This window comes from Taudactylus pleione, unplaced genomic scaffold (assembly GCF_031769625.1).
Source record: "Taudactylus pleione unplaced genomic scaffold, aTauple2 ptg001151l, whole genome shotgun sequence".
NCBI lineage: Eukaryota > Metazoa > Chordata > Amphibia > Anura > Myobatrachidae > Taudactylus > Taudactylus pleione.
In genome coordinates, this window is record NW_028285552.1 from 530,900 (window position 1) to 558,115 (window position 27,216).

At 43.7% G+C, this 27,216-nt stretch overlaps 1 protein-coding gene across 2 annotated transcripts in view; it reads left to right on the forward strand.

The window, feature by feature from the left end:
• The window catches only part of AFAP1L1 (actin filament associated protein 1 like 1), a 112,617-nt gene extending 85,798 nt beyond the window's left edge, over positions 1-26,819 (forward strand). For both annotated transcript variants that reach the window (XM_088462121.1, XM_088462120.1), the window contains exons 11-18: positions 1,298-1,509; positions 2,856-3,001; positions 4,062-4,128; positions 4,820-4,934; positions 10,505-10,669; positions 12,463-12,635; positions 21,423-21,542; positions 24,261-26,819. In XM_088462121.1, coding sequence (XP_088318247.1) covers positions 1,298-1,509; positions 2,856-3,001; positions 4,062-4,128; positions 4,820-4,934; positions 10,505-10,669; positions 12,463-12,635; positions 21,423-21,542; positions 24,261-24,284 — 1,022 coding nt within the window. In that variant the 3' untranslated portion in view covers positions 24,285-26,819. The remainder of the gene's footprint in view (positions 1-1,297; positions 1,510-2,855; positions 3,002-4,061; positions 4,129-4,819; positions 4,935-10,504; positions 10,670-12,462; positions 12,636-21,422; positions 21,543-24,260) is intronic.
• Positions 26,820-27,216: the final 397 nt, after the last annotated feature.

Consider the following 27,216-nt stretch of genomic DNA (forward strand, 5'->3'; position numbering starts at 1 on the left):
GGCCAGAGGGTGCGGGTTCAAATGTATCATCTTTTACATATAGGAGTAATTACATTTGTAACCAGTCATGTGGTAATTTTAGGGCCACACTACTGCAATATATGGAAAATATGTAATATATGATTAAATACTAAATGTGAGTTACTATGTGATTTGGAAGGTCTTCTCAAAAAATTGACCGTAATAGTTACTCTGTGAGTATTTAAAGTTCACAAGTGATCTCACAAAAAGGTGGATTTACATGCATAGTAATAGTGATCTCACAAGCAGGTGGATATACATGGATAGTAATAGTGTAATAGTGGATAGTAAAAGAGTAATAGTGATCTCACAAGCAGGTGGATTTACATGGATAGTAATAGTGGATAGTAAAAGAGTAATAGTGATCTCACAAGCAGGTGGATTTACATGGATAGTAATAGTGCAATAGTGGATAGTAAAAGAGTAATAGTGATCTCACAAGCAGATGGATTTACATGGATAGTAAAAGAGTAATAGTGATCTCACAAGCAGGTGGATTTACATGGATAGTAATAGTGCAATAGTGGATAGTAAAAGAGTAATCGTGATCTCACAAGCAAGTGGATTTACATGGATAGTAATAGTTTTTCAAATGTACATTTTTAACGGAGACCTATTTTACTATGGGCGAGAACAAACTCATATAACCGTCCTGGCGCAGTTCAAAAGAAAATTGCACTTTATGGATTGAGGGCCTGATTCAGCAAAGAGCGCAGATGCTTATACGCGTGCAATCGGCCAATTGTAGCGTTCTGCGCATGCGAAACTAGCTATTACGATCGGGACTGCGTTCGCAGAGAATACGCAGACCTATGGGAGGCCTCACAGAGTGCGCTGAAGTTAGCGATTCCTGAGTGAGGTCTGACCTGCCTTAACTGTGGGTCCGATGTTACTTAATGTTACTGATTGTTTTGCTGTGTTTCCCAAGTGTACGGATGTGAGTAAGGGGATGTGGGCGTCCTTATCTTAGGCTGCGATCGCAATGCGAATGCAAACATTTACATATCACCGCTGATATTAGCAACTGCGTTGTGTGCGTATAAGTAGAATAGCGATCCTTGCTGAATCAGGCCCTGAGTTTGTCCAGTGGACGAGCCTGAAACTCACACTTAGCTGAATCGTACACCTAGCATGTCCTGTAAAGAAAGGATTATTAATAGCGCTGACTCTTGTTTTTCATGTACTGAATTTTATTCATTTAAAAAAGAAAATACAAATAAAATTAGCATTCTTACAATATAATCACCCCTTTTATAATCCTTGTTGTCTACCATAGGCTTCCTAAATGTGCTTGTAAACCAGAGCTGGAAGGAACGCTGGTGTCGCTTAAAGGGACAAACACTGTATTTGCACAAGGACCGTAATGATCTACGAACTCATGTTAACTCTATTGCACTTCGTGGCTGTGAGGTGTCGCCAGGATTTGGACCCAAGCACCCATTTGCTTTCCGAATCCTACGCCAAAGTAAAGAAGTCTCCGTGTTTGAGGCATGTATCCCATTATTACATTGTGTTGGGATTTATGGGGAAGTAGTTTATTGAAGATTCTGTACTTCTGGAGAAAAGGCTCCTTCCACAATGATACATATGATACATATCTTTGTAAGAATGCCTAGAATCACTAGTCATGTGTGGTGTGTATACCACCTTCAGTAGCTTCTATATAGAGCATAACACACTGGAAATATTTCGGATATGCACAGTACCCTGAATTTATCATATTTCCTATACAATTTATGTTTAATTACTGAATAAATCATTTGAAAGTCTTATCCATTATCAGCGCTGTACAACCTAGACCAGAGGTTCCCAAATGCGGTCCTCAAGCTACCACAACAGTTCAGGTGTTAGAGATATCTATGGTTGAGCAGATCTAGGAGTGGAGAGTGCAGTGGATCAATGCTTTCTGTTTATATGATTACTTTTTTTTATTAATCTTTTTGTGATCACATACTACATGCACCCCAGATCTAGGAGTGGTGAGTGAAGTGAATCTGTATATATCGGCCGTACATCGGTCGCATCAGCGAACATTGCACCAGCACTTTGAATGTGCAGATTACCTTTCTGAAAATGGCTGCCCAAATCAGTGCAACTGCGGCAAAAGACACAGTCCTGACCGCCAGACAACTGCGACACATCTGCGTCTGGCTAGCCACCCCATATTGCCGTCCAGACATTCCCACTGAAATTGACTCTTACTGGGTCAAAATTTATTCTGCAGCTCCCGGTGGTGACCATCAGGGAAACATGCACAGTGTGACTTGAACGCATGCGCAGACTGAAAACATTGGCCACTAGTGTGCGGCATCGATACTGCGTACATGATGCCCTTCTACTTCTTTACATCTTATTCCCAGCTATGTGTCGTTATAGTGCGCTTCTCCTCGGAACATAACTTTGAGTATTAATTGCATACTTGTCTACACTCCTGGAAGTCACGGGAGGCTCACAAATTTCGGATAGCTCCCCGCACCCCCAGAAGTGTAGGAAGATCTCCCAGATCCTGCCCATTTCCTAGTGAAGCGGGCAGGATGGAGAGATTTAATGGGGAATTTGCAGGTCTGTAGGGAGGGGCAGGGCTAAATGATGCAAAACGCATGGTGTAGCCCGCCCCCTCCTCGCAGACCCACGGATTGAGGACATTCCCCGGGAAAGGGATGGGGCCTAATTACATCAACAGTCCGGCCCCGCCCCCGAACCGGCCTGCAGCAGCTCCCCGAGCTGCTCCCGAAAAGTATTTATACAAAGTCGATGAGTATAATTATTAGTGCACAATCATGCTTGCAGACCCGAGCATCTCTAATGGGTATATTTTTAACTCTCACTTGCAGGCTAGCTGTTCTGAGGAGATGGGCAGATGGCTGGGGCTGCTGCTTGCTCAGACAGGCTCCAAAACCAGGCCAGAGGCCCTGCACTACGACTATGTTGATGTGGAAACAATAGCTAACATCGTCACTGCTGTGCGCCACTCTTTCATGTAAGTCGTTTGCTCAGTTGAATAGAAGTGGAACAAAAACCCTGCACTCCTTATATCAGACACACATCACACACACACACTGCAGGAGATACAGGTGCCAACCATTCCAGTAACAATGACAGATAATCACATGGCCTGTCTGACAACGGGAAACTTTTTATATGATCATCAAGTAACCGTTTCAGGACAGTAAATACACTTTCATCAGGACAGAGAAACTAATTACACGACAAGACATACAATAAACCTATAACTAATAACCAATAAGTGTTCAGTAATAAAAGGAATCCTGTAACCTCTATTCATGGAACTCTGATCTCAGACCCAGGGTAGTCAGACAGACTGTGCTAATTTGAAGATAGAAATCAAGAAATATCAATTAAATATAACTACATTAAACTTACAAATAATTACATTACAGAGAGAAATTTGCATAAAGTCAATTAACACTCTTGAAAGCCATGTATGAGAGAGCGGTATTTAATTTAAGGGAACATCATTAGTGCATAAAGCCGATATGTGTCTCTACCTGAAACCAAACCTCCTTTTTGTTGGATAATATACCCAATTACTATACCTTTTAAGACAAAGGGATGGTCAAAATGTTAATTCCCCTGTAATTCTTGTTAAGCCGTTCTTTAGTAGTTTTAATATTTAGTATATGTACACCAAAGTCTATATTAAACTGTCTGTTAGTCATGAGCAAGGGCGGCTAGGAATATAAATACAAAGTTTGGTATTACAGTAGAAAACGCCCATTTTGAAAATAATGGCTTTCCAGTATGTGGGTTTTAAGAAACAACCCTGAATGATAGTATTACAAGTGCTGTATTCTCAATAACTGTAACAGCATATGAGATACTGTATGGTTCTAGGAAAAATGTACTTTACATTTTTTCAAAACTGATGAAAAAGATCTGAAGAAAGAGAATATTTTACATCCCAAAAAAAAATAATTTTTTTTTGCCAGTGCAGTAAGCAGACAAATAATACTAACAATATATTGCTATACTGTATATCATCCTGTAAAATTACAACATCTGTCACTATTTACTTTCAGGTGGGCAAAATCCTCACACAGTGACAGTAGTGACTCTCGAGTCTACGATGATGTGGCCTATGAAAAGGTAAACTAACTGGTTTATTTTCATGCAAATAAAATGTGGTTCAAACTAGAGTACACTTTTTTTGTAAATTGTATATACAGTTACAGCAAACATGGTTTATGTATTTGTGCGAATTCTACATAATGTCCAGTAGAGGGAGCTACTGCACTTCATTCATAGAGGTTTCAAAGCGGTTTTTCAGGAAATCTCATGTGGATGGTTAAATATATAGGGGTCTAGTTACTAAGCAGTGTTAGGAGACAGAGTAAAAATTGATAAGTCTGGGATAAGGTGCCAGCCAATCAGCTCCCAACTGCCATCTCACAGGCTGTGTTTGAAAAATGACAGTTGGGAGCTGATTGGCTGGTACCTTATCACAGACTTATCACTTTTCACTCTGTCTCCTAGCACTGCTTAGTAACTAGACCCCTACATTTTTTTGTGATGCAATATTCTTTAAAATGTTAACGAGGATTGTATAGTGTACATTGCATAAATAAAAATTTATCCTACTAATTATTTAACTGAAAGTAAATTTTTGAATATCACTTCATAATATTTTGATGTTAATTACCACACAATTGGCATTTAACCATTATTACATCTTTCAATCAGAACAGCTATTAACATTTGCTGAAATATTTTCTGTATGGAGCACTGTGCCATAGTTATGGAGGTGGGGGTTGGATTTATGCAATGTTTATTTTTCAAGGTGGAGGACCCCAAACGCACTCAAGGGGGAACACAAGTCAAGCGTCACGCCTCATCTTGCAGTGAGAAATCCCACCGGTTGAACCCCGAGATTAAAGTTAAACGTCATGCATCAAGTAAGTCCCTAATCTACTGAACTACAATATATTCTTTATCTCACAGTTAATTGTGCAAGTGACCACAAACCTGATTGAGATGTGTGTGTGAATATATATATATTACACTATACACACACACACTAAAGTGCCGAAAGTCATGTGATAGATGCCTGGTATAGTGTTGGACCCCCTCTAGCCCAGCGAAGTGCAGCAACTTGACGTGGCATCGATTCCACTAATGCACAAAAGACCTCTGGAGAGATGATGACCCATGCCGTCTGGACAGCTTCCCACAGCTCCCTGATATTTGTAGGTGCACGATCTTGGGTGCGAATGGACTTCTACACCACCTTTTATTACCCGTTCCAGGTGCTGGAACGTCCGATGATGGTTTTTGGTAGGTCGATGAGACCATAGAAAAATAGGAAAAAAAACAGCGCTAGGGTGGAGCATTAAGGTCTATTGGGTGGGGTTTAAGAAATCAACCCTAAGTAGAACTAAATGTTGTTAAACATAATGGCATCTGGCTCAGATAAAAGACATTTATTCAGACATATAAAACACAATTTAACAATGAATCACTTCCTAAACAGGAACAGTGGCATAAATACACACTAATATAAAATCGCATGTGAAAGTATAGGTGTTCACCAATTGACTGAGTATATTTCTTAATTGTATGTTGGATCCTATTGTGGAGGAAAGTTGTTAGTGGTTAAGTTCCGGAATACTGTCCATCAATGTAAAAGAGATGTTACCAATCCTATAGTGGTTAGCAAGGTGTCCTCGCAAGAGTGTCCACATATGCAGGAATGTCCAGTGATGTCTCTGTGGGAATAAATGAGCCGCTCCGGAACTGATGGCAAATGACCACAAAGTTTTTAGAATCCTCCTCAGGTCAATCCAGCATACAAATGAATGAAGTCAAATTCTCATGCAGATAAATGGTACCGGATCCAAGTGAGTGGTACCCAGCTCAACGCGTTTCCGTGTGGAAGTACCCACACCTTCATCAGGAGCAAGTGTGTAAATGACACTGAGTGTGTCTGATATTTATACCATTTAAGTAAGTGAATTGTAAACAGATGTGTAAAAAGGATTAATTAATTAGCCAGGCCATTATGCAAAACAAACATCACAACTGAAATTGTCACTGAAGGCAATCATAATATGAAACACAACTTGTTTCTAATTAAAACGAGTAGTTTTTTTTTCTTAAAAAGTGCTTAAATACCTATTTTTACTGTTCCCCAGTCATGGTCACGTGACTCTGATCCGATCATGTGGTTAGTGACGTCGGGGAAATCCCATTGGCCTACGGTCAATCATGTGCTCATAGCTTGGAAAGACTTCCAGGCGGAGATGTGCGGCACATTGTATGAAGGCTCGAGACGGCCACAGTGCATATGCGGTCACGTGATGTAAACATTCATTACATGACTCCGCAGTGTAAACAATGTAACCATTTAGCCTCTTACTGGTTACATTAGGAACAAGTGCGTTCAAGTTTGACAAGCTGTTATCAACATAATAGCATAATCATATCTTTAATAGTCTTAAAAAAAACACAGGAAAACTGAAATCAAGGCTTTATCAATTAAAGAATGGAGATTTTACAAAGTTAACCATAGTAACCTAAACCTGTGTTTAACGAGTATTGATCACTACTCCTTTATCAGAGGTAAATCAGTTGTTCACTTGTAAAATCTCCAATACATTAAATGAGATGGATCGTTTTAATTAGAGGATGCACATACAGTGCAGACAATTCACAAACACAGAAGAAAATATTTTATTTTTGTTGGAGTGCACTTTGGGGGTTACACCACCCTTTAACAGACGATGCAGCCAGCCCTTTACTTATGACACAGGCGCAAGCTTGGCGCTACTTTGTGAATTCTGTGCGCAGTAGCCGCACGTGCATCAACAAACACAGGAAAAAAATTCTGAAATTTTTTTTTTGGAGTGCACTTTGGGGGAGCAACCCTGATGGACGGATCACCCCCTGGACAACACTACAGCACCCCTTTAGGACTACAGCCTTTATGGGACACTGCACAACACAGTCAAGCCAGCCCCTATAGACTTTGCAGTGGACACAGCCCCTATGGACAACTGACTGCACAACACAGCCCAGCCAGCCCCTATGGACAACAGCACAACACAGCCCAGCCAGCCCCTATGGACAACAGCAGCACAACATAGCCCAGCCAGCCCCTATGACAGCAGCACAACACAACCCAGCCAGCCCCTATGACAGCAGCACAACACAGCCCAGCCAGCCTCAATGGACAACAGCAGCACAACACAGCCCAGTCAGCCCCTATGGACTGGGTGGACACAGCCCCCAGTGACGTAACTACAGACCCCGCTTGGGGGCTTGTGGGGCGAGGTGGCCACAGATTCCATGCGGGCTAGCCGTCCGCATGGAATCTGCAGAAAACTGCCCTCCAAAAATGGCCGCCGCCTAGGAGGAGACAGATGCTAGAGGCGCCGGCAGCCGTGTGTTTGTTTTAGCAGCCGATGAGTCAGACAGACTCTTCGGCTGCTTGTCTTGCGCCCACTGCCGGAGCCGGGCTCTTCTGGCTCCCGCAGTGGGTGATGATGGGAGAGATGGCATGACGTCTCTCCCATCATGCAGAGCGGGCCTGCCCGGGAGGACGCCGGACGGAGGAGCCGATGCCGGAGCGTTGATACAAGGTAAGTGGATTTTGTGTGTCTGTCTGTCTGGCGGGGGGGGTTTGTTTACTACTACTACTGGGGGCATTGCTGGGGGGGTTGTTTACTACTACTGGGGGCATTGCTGGGGGGGGTTGTTTACTGCTACTACTGGGGGCATTGCTGGGAGGGGGGACTACTACTGGGGGCATTGCTGGGGGGGTTGTTTACTACTACTACTACTACTACTGGGGTCATTGCTGGGGGGGGTTGTTTACTACTACTACTACTGGGGTCATTGCTGGGGGGGTTGTTTACTACTACTATTACTGGGGGCATTGCTGGGGGGGGTTGTTTACTACTACTACTACTACTGGGGGCATTGCTGGGGGGGTTTACTACTACTACTACTGGGGGCATTGCTGGGAGGGGGAACTACTACTGGGGGTATTGCTGGGGGGTTGTTTACTACTACTGGGGGTATTGCTGGGAGGGAGGACTACTACTGGGGGCATTGCTGGGAGGGAGGACTACTACTGGGGGCATTGCTGGGAGGGAGGACTACTACTGGGGGCATTGCTGGGGGGGACTACTACTGGGGGCATTGCAGGGGTGGAACTACTACTGGGGACATTGCTGGTTGGAGGACTACTACTGGGGGCATTGCTGGTGGGGACTACTACTGGAGGCACTGGTGGGACCACTACTGGGGGCACTGCACTGGTGGGACCACTACTGGGGGCACTGCACTGGTGGGACCACTACTACTGGGGGCATTGCTGGGGGAGGACTACTACTACTGGGGGCACTGCTGGGGGGTTAGTACTGGGGTCACTATTTAAGGGGGTCTACTACTGAGGGCATTATATAAGGGGCACTGCATAGGGGGATGACTACCTGGGACACTGCATAGGGGGACCACTTCTGGGGGCACTGTATAAGGGCACTACTGTTTACTATAAACTGTCTAGGGGGGGAGGGAGCAATTTTTTAACTTTTGCACTGGGGGCCAAATTGCGTATAAATGGCCCTTTAATTATTTTACCAAAATGCCGAGGGGGGGGGGGGGGGCAACAGAAAAAATAGGCCGGGGGGAGCAAAATTTATAGTTACGCCACTGACAGCCCCAATGGACAATGGCAACACAACACAGCCCAGCCAGCCCTAGCTCCCACCCTCCCTCTTCACTGTCCACAGCCGGAGTGAGAAATGGCGCCGACGCGGGGACCTTTTATAGAATCCAAAACCCGCGAGATCCGGAAGGCGGGATGGTGACGTTTCGCCTCGAATTCAGTTCCGAGTCAGGCGGGAAACCCGAGCTGGACTCAGTTCCCGGCTCGGATCGGGGGGCCTCGGGTGGGTTCGGATTTCAGAAATCCGAACCCGCTCATCCCTACTTTATATACAAGATTGTGCACTGGAATTGTGATTTTTAAAAAGGGCCTTATTTTACAGTATTGTTTTTTTATGTTAATACTACGGTCTTTAATCACTATTAAATTTATTATTACATTTCCATCCATTTTTGACTATTAACTGCAACCTAGATTTATGATCATTGCATTTTTTGTAGCACTGTATTTTTTTGTTTTCTGTACGTAGCTGGCGATCAAACTGACTCACGAGATGTCAGATGACAACTGATGCAGGTCTGGGTATTTCCGAGTCGTTACAGTACTGTGACGCCACCCAGGGCTGTAACTAGAGTAGTGCGACCTGTGCCATGAGACAGGGCACCGCAGGGCAGGGGGTGCTGTTCGGGCTTGTAATTTTCTGTTTATTATCATTCTCACTTGTAGCTTCCTCTTCTTTTATCCCCAGCAGCTCCTGGCTTCCCCTATCTCTTCCCTGGCCCTTCCCCATAAGGCCATGGCCCTTTTTTTCTGTGCATTTCTTATGTCCCTATTTGAAAAATAATGGGAGGGGAGGGGGCGCCAATGCATCAAAAAGTCTAGTTACGGCTCTGACGACACCTACTATAACCTTTACATACTGCTATGACTTTTGGCACTTCAGTGTATATGGAATAAGAGACGGCACTCCAGGTCTTTTCATTCAAGCAAAAGGTGTATTAAAATTTCCAATGTCTTGGTGTGACCTGTGCACTGTCTTCAAGGCAATGTACAGAAACAAGTGAACAAATGACTAGCTTGTTTCTGTGCATTGCCGTGAAGATGGTGCGCATGTCACACTGACTTGGAGTGCCATCCCTTATTCTAAATATTTATGGATCAACAATGGAATGGATAGTGCGTCCAGGTGATAATTATTACTTGAGTAGTATATCTGTGGATTGTTCTTCCATCATTCAGAGGCATACAGCTTTAGAGGGCCATTCTTACTGGCTATAGAGGGCCATTCTTACTGGCTATAGAGGGCCATTCTTACTGGCTATAGAGGGCCATTCTTACTGGCTATAGAGGGCCATTCTTACTGGCTATAGAGGGCCATTCTTACTGGCTCCATAGAAGATGTTTATAGTGGGGATTCATTATCAGGTAAATGCCTCAGATAGAAGGAAAGAAAAACTACAATAGTGTAGTATGTCCAAGTTGGTGAGAGAGGATTTGTAAATTAGGGTTAATACCTTTTATTTAGAAAAGGAAAAAATTGCTTGTCTGTATATTAGTGCAGCTCAAAGTAATGATATCCCTCTGGAGGGTCACTCATTATCCACAATGAACACTTGTTGTATAGTAGCATATGCTAGAAAACACAGTTCTACAACCAGCATAGGTACCCATTGCCAACATTCTGCTGCCTCATTTTACCCGTACACAGTAAGAGAACCTTCTGACCATGAGATAAAAAGCTATTTGGACTGGAGTAACATTTGCATTACATAAATCAATTGGTAAAGTGTATAAGATCACTTTTGAGTGAAGTCCCTTTAATACTTTATATTTAACACATTATTATCAATCTTTCAGGTGCCAACCAGTACAAATATGGCAAGACCAGGGCAGAAGAGGATGCACGGAAGTTTGTGATGGAGAAAGAACGTCTGGAAAAAGATAAAGAAGTCATCCGAAATAAACTGGTAGCCCTCAGGAAAGAGAGGCGAGAGCTGAAGGAAATGCTGAAGAATAGCCCCGGTACAATAAGAGTTTGTGTATTCACCAAAATCCTGGCATTGGATTCCTTGTGTGCACATAACTAATGTGATGTGTTGACAGCAAAACTACACACAGACTGAGGCTTACAGAGGAATAAATAGACTTGTTTTTATTTGTAATTTCTATAGGAATATCCATTCTCTGTATAGACTGCTTACACTACACAATGACCAGAGCATCATGCTAAGTGCCAGCATTCTGAATCCCCCAAGTACTGTTATACACACTAGTCTGTCAGGGCCAAATACATTGTACCCACCAGTAAGGTAAGCCAGGCAGCAGAAAGTGTATTTATGCCGCTGTTCCAGTTAGAACTATGAGCTCAATCCGGTTAGCCATGTAGAGTGCGTGTTGCCATTGCAACAACATAGAAGCGCCAGCTACGGCACCGCAATTAGCCTCCTTGCAGCACGGTCTCCCCCCCAGACTAGTACATTTTGCGCTATGGGGCTGAGAACAAAAATCTGCGAGTCCGGCGGTCCCGTAAGTGCGGCAATTACACCGTGCCCTATAACTTCTTAATTGGAGCAGTGATTCCATTTTTCTTGAGGCTGGGCAGCAGCTGTTATGGGTAGTGTGGTAGATAGCTATTTATATAGCACACACATTACACAGTGCTTACACAGATTATTTAGTCATTTACCGTATATCAGTCCCTGCCCCAGTGGATCTAACAATCCATAGTCCTAATCATATTTACATAGACTCATACACAATAGGATTTTGTGTTGTTTTTTTTTTGTCGGCAGCAATTAACATACCAGTATTTTTTGGTATATGTGACCTGAAGTAGGAACACCTGTGCCTTGTGTAGGTACTGCAGGGTGTTACCTGATGCAGGTGCATGAGAGTAAGGGGTATATTTACTAAAGCTTCTAAAACAGACAAGTGGTGATGTCACCCATAGAAACCAATCAGATTCTAAGCTATAATTTCTTTATTGCATTCTAGAAAATGATACAGAATCTGATTGGTTGCTATGGGCAACATCACCACTTGCCTGTTTTAGAAGCTTTAGTAAATATACCCCTAACTGTTGGGAGTATATGTAAATGTGTTACATTCATCAGTGTGCTGCATTGTCACTTATCACAGTTTTCACTTAGTCTGCATAATCTACAGTAGTTCTGCCATTACTGTAAGGTCAAATACAATTTGTTTAGTGAACCCACTGGTGCCAATGTAATGGTATTTCCATTAATGCACATCATGTATGTGGCTTTGTAATCATAATACAAAAATCAAATGGTTCAAACATCAATGGTATCAGAGAAGACCCAACCAGAATATGGACATTTGTAATTCATGCATAATCCACATTTATTATACATATTTGAATTAGTCATAAATATAAATGTCTATCTCTGGCATGGGTTTATATGCCAGACACAGGCTACAGGAAGTCCCACATCACTGTTTGGTATTATCATAATTCCCAACATGACCCTCTCCAGGAGGGACACAATGCTCTGGTCCTGGACTTCCCTGGTAAGAGGTGGGGCTGCAGCACAGTTCAAAATTCAAATAGGGGAGCCACAGCAACTGTCATTTCACACACTGCCAAACATCACTGGCTGGGACTCACTGGCAGCTCCCCTATTTGAATTTTGGACTGTACTGCAGCCCCACCTCTGGAGCCTCCAACAATCATAAATTACCAGGGAAGTCCAGGACCAGAGCATTGTGTCCCTCCTGGAGAGGGTCATGTTGGAAGGTATGTATTATTAGAATATACAGACCTATTACTCACAGTACTTGCACTTTGGGTTCAGGAAAGCAGGAGCTAGAGGTGAGATTGGCTGCACTGGAGGAGCAATGCAAGGACAATGAGAAGAGCAGGGTAGACTTGGAGCTGCAGCTTTCAGAGGTGAAGGAGAATCTGAAGAAGTCTCTGGCTGGGGGCCCTTCCCTTGGGTTGGCCATGACGGGCAAAGTGGAGAATCCGGCAAGTATTCAGGATATATTTGCATGCAGATTTAGACTTGTAACTTTATTATTGTGTGTTTAACTTAGATTATTGCACCTTGTTTTACGATTCATATTAAACTGTTTACTTTGCCTAATGTTTCATACAGTGTGATTTGTATGTTATTTGCTTTTATATGGATGATCAATGTAACTTCTCCTGCTGACATATTGCTGTTCCTGCTAAATTCATCACTAGTAAACATGTTTCGTACTTACTCTTCCAACCATATAGATTACATTGCACCCAAATGAATTATTTGTAATAAAAGTGGGACAGAGAATCAGTTAGTTGCAGAGATGCCAGGATAAGGAGGCGCATAGGAGAGAACGGTACATGCTATTCTAAATATAGAGGAATAAAACATAGTACTGAATGACATGAGCCAGTGGAGCAGTTTGTATATGGGAGATCTATCCTATGGGAAAGAGCGGGTGGATGGGTTTTTTTGTTAGATGTGCCTGTTCATTTTTTTATACTGTTTGGCTCAGAGCGTGGTTACCTTACATCCCTGTTCTAGTTCTGCAGCTGGGAATGATCATTTGGAACCTTCCCGAGGATCACTGCAGTTTGCACAGATTGTATTAGCAATATAGAAAGACAAGTTATTCCTTCTTCTAGGCTCCCTGTGGCAGTGATATTATCTCACAATGTATAATATTTGAATATACATTTTTTGGTGTCTCAGCTTCCCAATGACATTGGACAGTAGTGGTAAGAGTAGTCTTTCCAGGTCAGCAAGTTGTCTATCAGCGCTTGCATGAGTCCATTAGCAGCTCCAGCATATGCAGTAAAAAATAGAAATAAAAATTAAGAAAAAAAAAACACAGAAAAAAATGCCTTATTTAATTAATAAATAGTTTACTTCCCTGTTGGCTATTACCATCTTCCCAGGAGACAGCTTTCAAAATAGTCAGGAAACCTAAATCCAAAAACGTTTTTTGCCACTGATATTAAGCTGCTGTTTGGGTGGTACCGTGGGGGCATTAAAATCACTGATTGAGTGACATTCTATGCTACTTATTCAAAGCTTTGGTGCTGGCAACCCGATCGACTACATCCCTTGTTTCTGTATGCCCTAATGACTTTTAGGTAAAAGGTTGATGAACGGTAATATCCGCCCAGGACCGGTGCTAGGGTGTTCAACATCCCTGCAAACTATAAATTTGCGCCCTCCTATAAATATGTCCTCTTGACATGTCTCTGTACAATACACTTATCTGTATTTCTTTTTTACTCTTTTACGCTGCTTTTTTTTTTCTCCCTTGTCTCTTCTATTTCCTTTAACTGATTTATTCTCCATCTTTACTTGCTTCTGCTGCTTTCTTCCCCTGCTTGTTATTCTGTTCCTTCTAGGGTGTGGTGCAGCAAGGGGCGGACTTGCCATATCCCTGCCTATATGGTAGTCTCTTATTGACAAAGGCTCCCATATAGGGTCATAGTTCAGTAAGCTAAACCAAATCCGTCATAAAAGGACATTTTTCTCTCAATCGTGGCAGTGAAAATACATAGTTTTCGTGAGAAAAACAGACATTTTTCGGACGTAGAAAAAATGGTTTAATTGGATACCACGAAAATCAAATTACATAAGACCTGAAAATTGTCAAAAAAAAAACAAACCTGTTTTTTGTGTCCGACAATTTTTTGCTGCTAATTGGATACCAGCCATAGACTTATGTGTCAATTCAATTTGAATATATTTTAATATTAATAAATATGGGAGCCTCCTATTGAGGCCCCATTTATTGTATTTTTATTATTTTATCGGCTTTGGTGGCTTTGAAAATCTCTGAGGGGCTTTCTGGGTGACACAGCCACTAGCTACAGGGCCACTGTGTCACTAATAGATTCACAGTCACTGCCGGCCCCTCCTGCTTGTTGTGGCTGTGCACTGCCTCAGGCTGTCAGTGAGCACAGCCTGGTCTGTCACTAGCTTTGGACCTATAGGGCTTCCGTAGCCCTGTAGAACATAAAGTAACTGTAAGCCGGTGAGTGAGTGTGCTGCCATCATGCGGCTGCAAGTGCTGACAGTGACAGTCTGATCATGGCCGCATCAACCACTGTCCCACCAGGGGTCTTACTGCTGAGGTGACCTGACCTGGGTCACTAAGTGACGATGCACCCCAGGGGGGCACATGGCACCCTAGACCTAGCCAAATGCTTCTTAAATGCCCATCAGACCTCCCCATATGCCCTTAAATGCTCATCAGACGATCTCAAATGACTTGTATATGTCCAGCTGATTCCCCCCCTATATTAGTTTGTATATTCTCCCTGTGCTTGCATGGGTTTCCTCCGGGTACTCCGGTTTCCACCCACACTAGAAAAAAAATATACTGGTAGGTTAATTGGCTCCCCACCATAGTGTGTATGTGTGTGAGCATATGATGGGGAATATATACTGTAAGCTCCACTGGAGCAGGGACAGATGTGAATGGTAAAATATTCTCTGTAAAGCGCTGCAGAATATGTGTGCACTATATGAATAACTGGTAATAAATAAATAAATATTAGTTCTGTGAACCCCCCCCCATGTGCCCCTTATTGCCCCTTATATTGCCCATCAGACCCCTTATATGGCATCCAACCTCCTCAACATTTCCCCATGCACTTCCAGTTAGTAGATTGCTTGGTACTATACCAGAGGAAAGCTCCACCCAGCATTTGTTAGTAGGTGTTTGTATGTAAGCATAATAAAATTCAACACAAAAGGTAGTGGTTATATTCTAGGGTACTTGTAGGATCTATCATCATAAGCCTATTTGTCATCAGGAACATTGGGTGTATAGGGGAGTCAGACCCAATATTGTGAACACTGGGCCTGATTCAGAGCCGCTCGTAAGCGGCCGCTCGTTCGCTCCGAGCGATGTTCGCACAACTGCGCATGCGTATGGGTCGTAATGCTCATGCGCCAACCAGTCATTGCGGTCGGAAATCGAGCGCTCGCAAAATAGCGAGTGCCTGCTAATTTGAGTGACAGGATGAGGCGTTTGAGGGTGGTAACAGGGGAAGGTGCTTGAAAACGGGGAGTGGTGATCCGAACGCAGGCGTGCCAAACGGTCAAAACGGGCGTTTTAAGGGTGTGCATAATTAACAAAGCAGCGTCATCGACCACGTCACTTGGTTGTTTCTTAGCCTGAACTGTTCGCATGATTGCGGTAGGAAAATCCTACCACAAGCACTGTGAGCAGTTCAGACGCCTTTCGATGTACTCGATTAATCAAATAAATAGCGGAGATGACGTAGGATGCGAGCGGCCAGGGGGCGTCTTTACAAAATAGCGAGCGCATGTTTCGTTCGCTCGCTCGCTCAGACATAGAGGCGTCAACAGTCCGCAAAGAGCGAGCGCTCAATTTAAATAGCCGGCCCCTTTTTCAGAACGAGCGAGCGCAAAGAGCGTCCGGCTCTGAATCAGGCCCACAGTCACAGCAGATAAAACAGAAAGTAGCCAGAGAAGTATTGCATATAAATCAGTAGAAGGATGTAATTCCTCAGTCACTTTCTGCTCAGACAGTGAAGAAGTTTGATTACTATGTTTCTCGCTAGAGAATTATATAAGAATTAATGTTGTTCCTACTGAACTCACTCAGAGACATTTGCTGTGAATATTTCTGCATGATTAGCACCAGTCATTATTTATATATATATTAGGGGTGAGCGGGTTCGGATTTCTGAAATCCAAACCCCCCCGATCCGAGGCCGATCCGAGTCAGGCTCGACTTTTCCCACCTGACTCGGATCTGAAATCGAGGCAAAACATCATCATCCTGCCTTCCGGGTCTCGCGGGTTTTGGATCCTATATAAGGTACCCGCGTCGGCGCCATTTTCTCACTCGGCTGTGGACAGTGAAGAGGGAGGGAGGGTGGGAGTTAGGGCTGGCTGGGCAGTGTAGTGTAGTGTAGTGCAGAGTAGTGTTGTGCTGTGTTGTGCTGTGCTGCTGTTGTCCATAGGGGCTGTGTCCACTACGTCAAAGTCCATAGGGGCTGGCTGGACTGTGTTGTGCAGTCAGTTGTCCATAGGAGCTGTGTCCACTCCAAAGTCCTGTGCAGTGTCCCAGTCCTAAAGGGGTGCTGTAGTGTTGTCCAGGGGGTGCTCTGTCCGTCAGGGGTGCTCCCCCCAAGTGCTAAAAAAATATATATTTTTTCTGTGTTTGTGAATTGTGTGCGCAGTAGCCGCACGTGCATCAACAAAGTAGTGCCAAGCGTGCGTCTGTGTCATAAGTAAAGGGCCGGCTGGCTTGACCGTTAAAGGGTGCTGTAACCCCCAAAGTACACTCCAAACAAAATAAAAAAATATTTTCTGTGTTTGTGAATTGTGTGCACTGTGGCTGCACGTGCATCAACAAAGGAGCAGCGCCAAGCGCGCGCCTGTGTCATAAGTAAAGGGCCGGCTGGCTCATTTCTTAAAGGGTGGTGTAACCCACAAAGTGCACTACTCTCCAGCAAAAATAAAAAAATATTTTCTGTGTTTGTGTGCGCCTTAGCCGCACGTATATATCAATATAACATAAATGGAGGACCAAACTTTCTCCGATTAAAAATAAAATAGGGAAAGATCAAGAACCACTTCCTCCTAGTGCTGTTGCTGCTGCTGGGAGTTGTTCATCATCCCAGAGAGGAAGTAGGAACACCACTACTTTTACTAAACAATTGACCCTCCAACAGTCCCTAACGATGAGGATGAAGTACGACAGCAGTCATCCTGAAGCAAAACGTATAACTGAGGCCTTGACTGCTATGTTGGTGTTAGACGTGCGTCCGGTATCCGCCATTAGTGCAGTGGGATTTAGACAATTGATGGAGGTAGTGTGTCCCCCGGTTCCAAATCCCGTCTAGATTCCACCTGCATCCTCAAAGCACCAGCGACAAGCATGCGTCTGTCTGTTAAAGGGTGGTGTAACCCTCAAAGTGCGCTCCACAAACAATAAAAAAATTCTTCTTTTTTTTTTTCTGTCTTTGTGAAATGTGTGGGCTGTAGCCACACCTGCATCCTTAAAGCAGCAGCGACAAGCGTGCCTCTGTCTGTTAAAGGGTGGTGTAACCATCAAAGTGCTCCAAAAAATAAAAAACTATTTTTTTTTATGTGTTTGTGACTTGTGTGCGATGTAGCCGCTCGTGCATCAACACAGTAGCAGCGCCAAGCGTACGCCTGTGTCATAAGTCAAGGGCCGGTTTGGACATCTGGTCCGGACTGAAGGACGTGCCAACAATTTCTGACAAGTCTACTGTCACTGCATATGATACTGTCTTCAAAGCAGCAGCGACAAGCGTACGTCTGTCTGTTAAAGGGTGGTGTAACCCTCAAAGTGCGCTCCACAAACAATAAAAAAATTCTTCTTTTTTTTTCTGTCTTTGAGAAATGTGTGGGCTGTAGCCGCACCTGCATCCTTAAAGCAGCAGCGACAAGCGTGCGTCTGTCTGTTAAAGGATTACATCGGTGACAGCATCCAAGTAGGCATGTCAGATAGTCCGTACCTGTACTGGCAGGAAAAAGAAGCAATTTGGAGGTCCCTGTACAAACTGGCTCTATTTTACCTGAGTTGCCCCCCCTCCAGTGTGTACTCCGAAAGAGTGTTTAGTGCAGCCGGGAACCTTGTCAGCGAAAGGCGTAGGAGGTTGCTTCCACAAAATGTGGAGAAGATGATGTTCATAAAATGAATTATCAACTCTTCCAGGGAGACCAGCCTCCAGAACGTACAGAGGGACCTGTGGTTGTGGATTCCAGTGGGGACGAATTAATACTCTGTGAGGATGAGGATGTACACAACACTGAAGAGGGTGATTAATCGGTGGATGAGGAGGAAGAGGACGACATCTTGCCTCCGTAGAGCCAGTTTGTGCAGGGACAGATTAATTGCCAGCTTGTTTTGTGGGGGCCCAAACGAACCAATCATTTCAGCCACAGTCGTGTGGCAGACCCTGGCGCGGAAATGTTTGGTTTGTTAAAGTGTGCATGTCCTGGTTATACAACATAAGGGTGGGTGGGAGGGCCCAAGGACAATTCCATCTTGCACCTCTTTTTTTTCTTTGAATTATGTACTGTTTGGGGCCTAGTTTTTCAAACTGCCATCCTGTCTGCCACTGCAGTGTCACTCCTAGATGGACCACGTGTTTGTGCCGCCCACTCGTATCTCTTAGCATAGTCATCCAGCTACTGTACCTCGGTGCAACCTTTTGGATATAAAAACACTATTGTGAGGTGTGAGGTGTTCAGAATAGACTGGAAATGAGTGAAAATTAAGGTTATTGAGGTTAATAATAGCATAGGAGCAGAAAAACACACAAATTCTGTGATTTTAGCTGTTTTTATGCTTTTTAAAAAAAAAATACAGATCCAAAACACAAAACCCAGAACCCAAAACACGGAAGGATGGTTTTGGCAAAACCAATCCAGATCCAAAACACGAAGAAAGATCCAGATCCAAAACCAAAACACAAAACACGAAAAGTGGCCGGTGCACACCCCTAATAAATATATATATAAATAAATAAAAATTGTTTTTTTTATGGAGGCATTCACATGCCTCCTTACATTAGGTCACACCCCCTGAAATTCTCTATATCCCTGTGTACAATACATATAGAAGAGAAATCTCATCCTTTTAAAGTATGAATTACTGGAGGGAGGTTCTAAAAGACATATCTGCTGTGGACATGAGATTCGTACCAATGTTGCATCTCTTAATAAAAAACATGTATTAGCACAAAAGCGTTGCTTATTTACACATTATAAGAAGTTTACCAACAACATAATGGGACTAACCGTGTGGTAATTATTACTTAGTGGGCAGTCACATTATATGAGCAGGAAGACATGAGGGTGGCTGGGTGTGCTCAGGGGTCTCCCCCACGCTGTCACTCGGCCGTCGGTAACGCTGCTGCTGTTCATCCTTAGCCCCCGAAAGGCCAGCGACTGTCACACAGGGGTGGGGGAGTGTAGGGGTGGGCCCAGGCCACAGCAGTACTGCAAAGCAACTGACACGGGCCCCTCTAACAAGCCCAGGCCCGAGTAAACAATACCTGCCCCCTCAGCACCACTGTGTATGTGGGTGTATGTGTGTGTGTGTGTATATATAAATATACAAGATTAATAGAGAGAATCTTATCCTGTTAAAGCATGAATTACTGGAGGTGCTGCAACACATATCTGCTGTTGACAAGAGATATAAACCAGTGTTGCGTCTCGTAATTAAACTTATGTATTAGCACAAAAGCGTTTCTTATTTATATATTATAAAATGTTTTCTAATATCATTGAGACTGACCATGTAGTTATTAATAATGTATTACTTAGTGGTCAGTCACATTTTGAAATAATACTTATATTATAAAACTTAACGTTCAGAGATTGGGCAGCAATCCTGTAGGACACCACTTGGCAAAAGTGTCTAAAATATCTCAAAAACAAACAATATGTTCCCCAATAGTGCAGAATTGTCATATTCCACCCTGTACTCTGTAAAATAAGTTTGGTTACAGTATGGTATTGTGATGGGCAGTCCTTTGGGGTAATGGTGTAGCAGTTCCAAGGTTCTGCATAACTGTAGGGTGTGGCATACAAGATCGACATTCAGTATGTTGACAGCTCCTCAATGTTGACATTGGACATGTGCAGACACTGCCATAATGTCATCATGTTCAGCATTATGCACGTCGAAGGTGAGAATGTCGACAGTACTATCAACCCTAACCACAGTCTACACATAGCCACACACTTACACTAATGCTAACTCTGATATTTTCATAATGTTATGAATATGTCGACATTCTGAGCAAAGTTGTTGACATTCTGAATAATTTGACTTCACAGTGTCAACAATATGACTGCATATCGAACCACTTTCTCATGTGTACATCACAGTGGCCCAGATCAGTATCAGTTATTGTTGAGAGATATGTAATACTAAGTATCCTCCCCTAAATTTTATATGAATAATAAGAAATATAAATGTACTATGAAAAGTCTGGTAACATGTATAATAACCATAAGCAGTAAACCTTTGGAGGCACTTATACTGTAAAGTGCAGATGTAGGTGTACGCTTGCATATTCGCAATTGATAATGGTCTGGGGGTTAGGACACAGAACTTTTGTTTATTAATGGCAGAAAACATAATTGCAGGGTTATTCAACATGCGGCCCTCCACCTGCAGAGGAACTACACATCCCAGCATGATCTGCCACAGTTTTAGCATGCCCTAATAGCAAAGCTGTGTCAGGACATGCTGGCATGTGTAGTTCCATAGCAACTGGAGGGCCGCATGTTGAATACCCCTGCCCTATTGCCTTCAAAAATGGGAATTCATGACAAATTTAGGTCACATTCGGAGACCATTAATATTTTGCTTTCAGTTCAAAACCTGAATTATGTAACATCACCACCCTGTGCACCACATTTCCTCTGAGGTCTCTGTTTCTGCATGTACTGAACGTGCCTGTGATGAATGCATAGACGCCATTTTGGAATGGAAATGAATGGAATCATTCAGAGTTCTGACATGAAGGGTAGATGGGAACTAAAGCTTTGAGTGCAAATGCCAACATTACACAGTGGATATTGATTCGGTTTCATAACACTGGGCAAAGGGTAAAGCTGAAAATGTCTGAATATAATGGGAGTTAGACCTGGTAGTGAATGTTTTCAGTGTTTGTACATTAAGGGTTAATTAGGCTTGTGACATGTAAAGGGAGATAGTGACATAATAACTTACAATGGCCAAAAGCACAGCAATACAATCACTAAATAATCTTCCATCCTATCCACAGGTTTCCAAAACCCAACAAGAGACTGAGCGCCCTGTGCCTGTTAACAGTGCAGCCGAGATGAGGCGAAGAACCCCATCCATAGTGACGTCCAACAAAGGAAAGGTGCTACAGAAGGCCAAGGTGAGACTTCTTCCACTAGAAATGTGGCTAATACTATATGAAAGAACTGTTCTCCATCACATGTGAGCAGTGTAACAAATGTGCACCATCCTGTCTGTGGTGTAGAACTCAAGAGCTAGATCCTGAAGGTTTCGCCCTGGGTAACATTAGTGAAAGGTAGCATAGCATTAGTGAAAGGTAACCTCTGCATTAGTGAAAGGTAACCTCTGCATTAGTGAAAGGTAACATAGCATTAGTGAAAGATAACCTAGCATTAGTGAAAGGTAACCTAGCATTAGTGAAAGGTAACCTAGCATTAGTGAAAGATAACCTAGCATTAGTGAAAGGTAACCTAGCATTAGTGAAAGGTAACCTAGCATTAGTGAAATGTAACCTCTGCATTAGTGAAAGGTAACATAGCATTAGTGAAAGGTAAGCATTATGACATAAGCTACCCAAACACAGTAAGAGTCTGGTTGACAAGTTTGATCAACTCAGTAAATTGACCACCAGCTGTATAGTCAGCGGCCAGGTTGTATCATCATCAACATCTGCATATGTGCTCATCGGGCAATCCTTAAATAGCAGTGTAGCATGTGGGTACAAATCAGTTATTATCCAGTTTAATTGCATCACTAAGCTGGTCAGATTTGTGCATTTGTTTCCACCGCACATATAGCCTAATGAATACCAAATGTAATGATTATAGACTCTTCTGCCAGTATTAGTTAGTTTTCTTCCAGGAATGTAACTTGTGTTTTCGCTCTGCACGTGCTGCAGACCCAAGTGCAGGCAATGAAGAGCACACAGTTCAGTCGTGCTCGGTCACACCTTTGCTATGCAGAATTGTCAGCTAAATGATACGTTTGCTGATGGATCATTTATACCAAGGACAGGGCTGGCGGAAGTGGACAGTGATGATGATGGGCATGACGTCATGCGTATGGATAGGGGCAGGCTGTGTACCACTCTGCATACAGTACTAGCAATTATAAGCATTTAGGGCCTGATTCAGAGCTTTATGCTATAGCACAGCTTTGTATTCAGCAGCTGTGCCATAATATACTAATGCCACAGGAGGCGACTTGTGTACATAGAGCCTCCTGCCATCTTCTGTGATCCACTGCTGCATCTGAGGACGCAGCCTTAGGATCAGTTGCGTGAACATCGGCCATCGGAATAACCCTCAGGTTACATGGGATGGTCGTGAAATTGATGCTGCTGGGGCCATTGAAGCTGCGTCGGAAGAATCACGGCCAGAAAATGGGTCTGACACCTCCCTGTTTCCTGTGACGCTGTCCGCCGCCGTCCCTTCCCCGCCCTCATACTTCCTCAGCATGCCATTGGGTGTGCATACAACTCTGAATCAGGCCCTTAGTTCCATACACGTAATATGTAGGCAACTACGGCCAACTTGTGTGTAACTTTGCCTCAGCCCCATAATCACTATTCCAGAGAGTTGTCCAGACCAAGTCACAGGTGCATAAAGCTTGCCACCTGCTGGGGTCTGTATGACAGGACTACTGTCCATTTTGCCCATAAATCTTTGTGGTCAAGTTGGACAAAATCCAGCCTATAGCCTCTATATCACAGGTTCTCAAACTCTGTCCTCAGGACCCCAAACAGTGCATGTTTTTCAGGTCTCCTCACAGAATCACCAGTAAAATAATTATCTCCAAATGTGGATCCTTTAAAATGTGTCAATGAGTAATGAATACACCTGTGCACCTGCTGGGTGACCTAGAAAACGTCACCTGTGTGGGGTCCTGAGGACCGAGTTTGAGAACCACTGCTCTATATAAATGTATACTTTCTGATATACAGATGTGTCTTTACACATCTTTGCTGCAGTTGCGCTAAAAGCCCCTTTTGGAGCGCCAGGTCCTGTAAGTATCTGCTAGCACCGGGCGACTCTTTTGCATCTAAGGCCCGTATTCAATTTGGAGTGAAAAGCCGGAATTGGCGAAAATGTATTGCGGGTGCGAATCAAATTGAATACGGCAATTCGACTAGGATGCACCAGCAGACTGTGCTGATTAATTTGATATGCAACACTTTTATATCTGTGTGTGACTGAGGGCCTGAATCAGGGCGGGCGCTTTGTTTTTAAGTTGCGGCCTCTTGGCCGCTCACATAGCTGTGGATTACCACCCACAGCTTATGCGAGCGGCGATGATGATGGTCGCGATGGTCAAGACCATCGCGACCATCGGGCTTGCGACGAGACCCTTGTGGTAGGGTCTCGTGGCCGCAAGCCCCAGAGAGCTTTCGGCTCTAACAGAGCCGGAAGCTCTCTCACTGACATCACCGATCATGTCAGTGAGGCCGTCCACAAACGGCAGGCGTTCGCTTGGGAACGCCTCAGTTTGTGAAGCCACCCCCTGGCCACACCTACAAAAGGGGTCGAGCTGTCGATCAACATGGCGTGCGCACTGGCCCACCTTCGACCCAGTTATGAGCGCACAGCGCTTGCGACCGGGTCTGAATCAGGCCCTGAGTTAAATTGGAACTTGGTGCACACAGATATACAAGTGTCACATATCAAATTAATCAGGACAGTCTCCTGTTGCATCCTAGTCGAATCACATTGTGACATTAGATGCTTAACACTAGCAGAGTAGCACGTGATCTGGCTGCTCACTTACGCCAGGCAAGTCGCGCTGCGTGGCTAATTGCGGCTAGATGTATGAGGGCACATCTGTGCCATTATGTGTTTTATGATATATTTTTTATTTCCAGGAATGGGAAATGAAGAAACCATGAAGCACAACTAATCTAGCAAACCGAATAGAAAACGATGGATTCAGCACTTGTGAGTCTCTGTAAACTAGCCCCTGGTATATATGGGGTTGCAGAGATTGCCAAATCCATGTGCCTTATTGCCAAGACCGTGAGACAATGTGAAAACAAACACTGGACTAGGATGTGGAGTTGGTGCCTTTCAGTTTCTAAACAAGTGTATAAAATTGGTTGCTATGTTACAGTGGGACTTATTACAAGAGGAAAAAGAAAGGACGACTTTGTAAATCTTTGTCAATAAAATGGAATGTCTGGCGGAGCGTCCTACATGATGCTGTAGAGTTCATGTAGTCTCTGTTATTAATGGACAATGCAGGAAAATCAAACTGGATTTCTAAGCCAAAAGAATGCCTGGTGCCTTATATAATAAGTAAATACACATTGTACATTCTAGTAAGCACATAGAATGTTTCAATTTGGATTTTCTAAAATGGTAAAGAAGGTCATTAAAAAAAGAGACTTTTTTACTAATCAGATCCAGTGTCAGATTTTACCTTGAGGCTGGAAGACTGGAGTCCCCCCCCCGTAAAATCCACCACCCGCAGGGACGTCCTAGCAATGGCAGTGACATCCCATGGGAAGTGCTCCCTGCTACACACAGCCGGACTGGCAGTCCCAGGGAGAGGTGTTTTCTCCCCCCTGGGACTGTAATTAGCAGAGTGAAAGCTTCCAATGGCCGATGCAGTCCCTTGAAACCTGGGCTGCTTCGCAATTTGTGCTCATGGCAGGATTGCAATCCTGCGCATGCCCACAAGCCAGCTGCACAGACTGGCAGAGAGTAGCATTGCAAACCCCTCCTGAGGTTATAGATAGGATCAGATCCACTATGTAAACAAATCATATGGACCCATTCCATACATGCCTACCCTCCCGGTTTTCGCGGGAGGCTCCCGATTTTTCAGGTAACCCCCCGCACCCCCGGAAGGGTAGGCATTTCTCCCGCATTCTGCTCACTTCACTAGGAATGAGGAGAATACCTGCGGCGATCGCGGGTCTCCGTGAAGGGGGCGGGGCTTAAACCGTGTTTCTGCATGAATCACAGCATTTGGCCCTGCCCCCTATGTAAATTGTACCCAATCGCGGCAATTTTACCGTGAGGGGGCGGAGCTTAATGACGCAAATCGTCAAGCCCCACCCCGTCGGCCCCCTGCTGCTTCTCTTACCCGGGCTTCTCCCGGGAAGAGAGTATTAAAGGTAGGCAACTATGAATTCACACATATGAGCTGGTAAAATGTGTAAAAAGGTCCAGAAAATAGGTGTGTTGTAGTAGTAGCATGCATTAATGAATGAGAAATAGGTAGTGCAACGTTCTAAAATCCAGCGTTAATTGTAGACTGCAATGGTGGGAACAAGCCCCTAAAAAATATCCCCCTATACTTACTGTGGTTAGCAGCGAGTATAGCATTAAGAAGTAGGTGCGAACGAATCAGTACATTCTGCCTGCCCATTACTAGGTCTGTTGTTTTGTATCTTTTCACGGAATGAGCAACATGTATGTTGACAAAGAAACTGAGAGCCACTGAAAAACCCTCTGAAAGGCGACATCTACTTTGATGGCCTCATATTGGCAGATAGAAGTTTTTTATGTTTTCATATATAGTTAAAAAAATAGCAGATATAGAGCAGCTCTCCAACTTTGTCACATACAAAAGATTAACAAGAAATGTAATGTTTATTTTCTTCCCCCTACTAAAACAGTCTACCAGATAACCCTAGGGAAAGTAATGTAGTGATTACTGGTCCCAGGTAGGGTTAAAATTCACCCTATTTCCCTGGGGACCTCCTTGCATCTGCTTTTATCCAGGTCTCAGAGGTTCGTTAAGAATCCCAGGCATAAACCTGTTCTCTGCAGAGACTAGGTGTGACTGAGGATACCAATGAGAAGAAGTAATCGTCATCATTGTGTCTCGTAATTGGTCCACTAGATACACACCCCCTTCCACCTCAATTTGAAAGTGGCGAACTAAAATGTTCTTCCATTATGGTGGTAATGCAGACTTAAAACACAACTCATGTCCCATTACTCCATATAGTCTTTTGGAACGCACCAATGAAAACATGTTGTCTTATACGTTTGCTACGTGAGTCTATATATATGGATAAAACGGGTTTAAGGAAGACGTCATTGAATGATACTTTTGCAAGTGCATTTCTGTGTGAAATTCAGATACGTGTTTTGGAGGGGCACATGAGCAAGGGTCAGGTAATGTTATTTAGCCCCATGGCTGGCAGTATTGTTGGAAGCATTGTTTCTATGGCTGACATAATACATTTGTTTGATATTTTGTACAGAGATGTACAGAGAGAACCGTGATAACCATTAACAGACTGGGAACAGTGTAAGATGTGAGATATTATTGAGTTTAGGGTTATGGGAAAAGGACATATGAGAGCGTTCTTCCTTTCTGCATATTGGGCCACTATCATACAAAGGCTGTATGCACTTTACACAGGTTTTTGTTCTTTTTTTTTTTTTCAATAAAATGACAGTGTACAGAATGATATGTTTATTCAGTGTCTTTATTGCTATCCAGCTATTTTTTCAATAGTGTTATAAAGGTGTGCAAATGGTATTCATGAATGGACACAAAGGAGTGATTGGCAAGGTGGTCTGTGTGACATGCCTGCAGCCTGGTGTAAAGGTGCCCACACACAATGCAATTATACAGTATTCTAACATCAGGATGGGTATGAAATCCCGGATGTCGGGATGCCGCTGGTCAGAATACCGACGGCTGCATCCAGACATCAAGAATCCCAATACCCATAGGAAGTAACGGTAAGTGTTTGTTTTCCTAACCCCTACCCTAACCCTCCCTCCCCGGTGCCTAACCATAACCTCCCCCTCCCCACCCCCTAATCCAGTGTTGGCTAACCTTGACACTCCAGCTGTTAT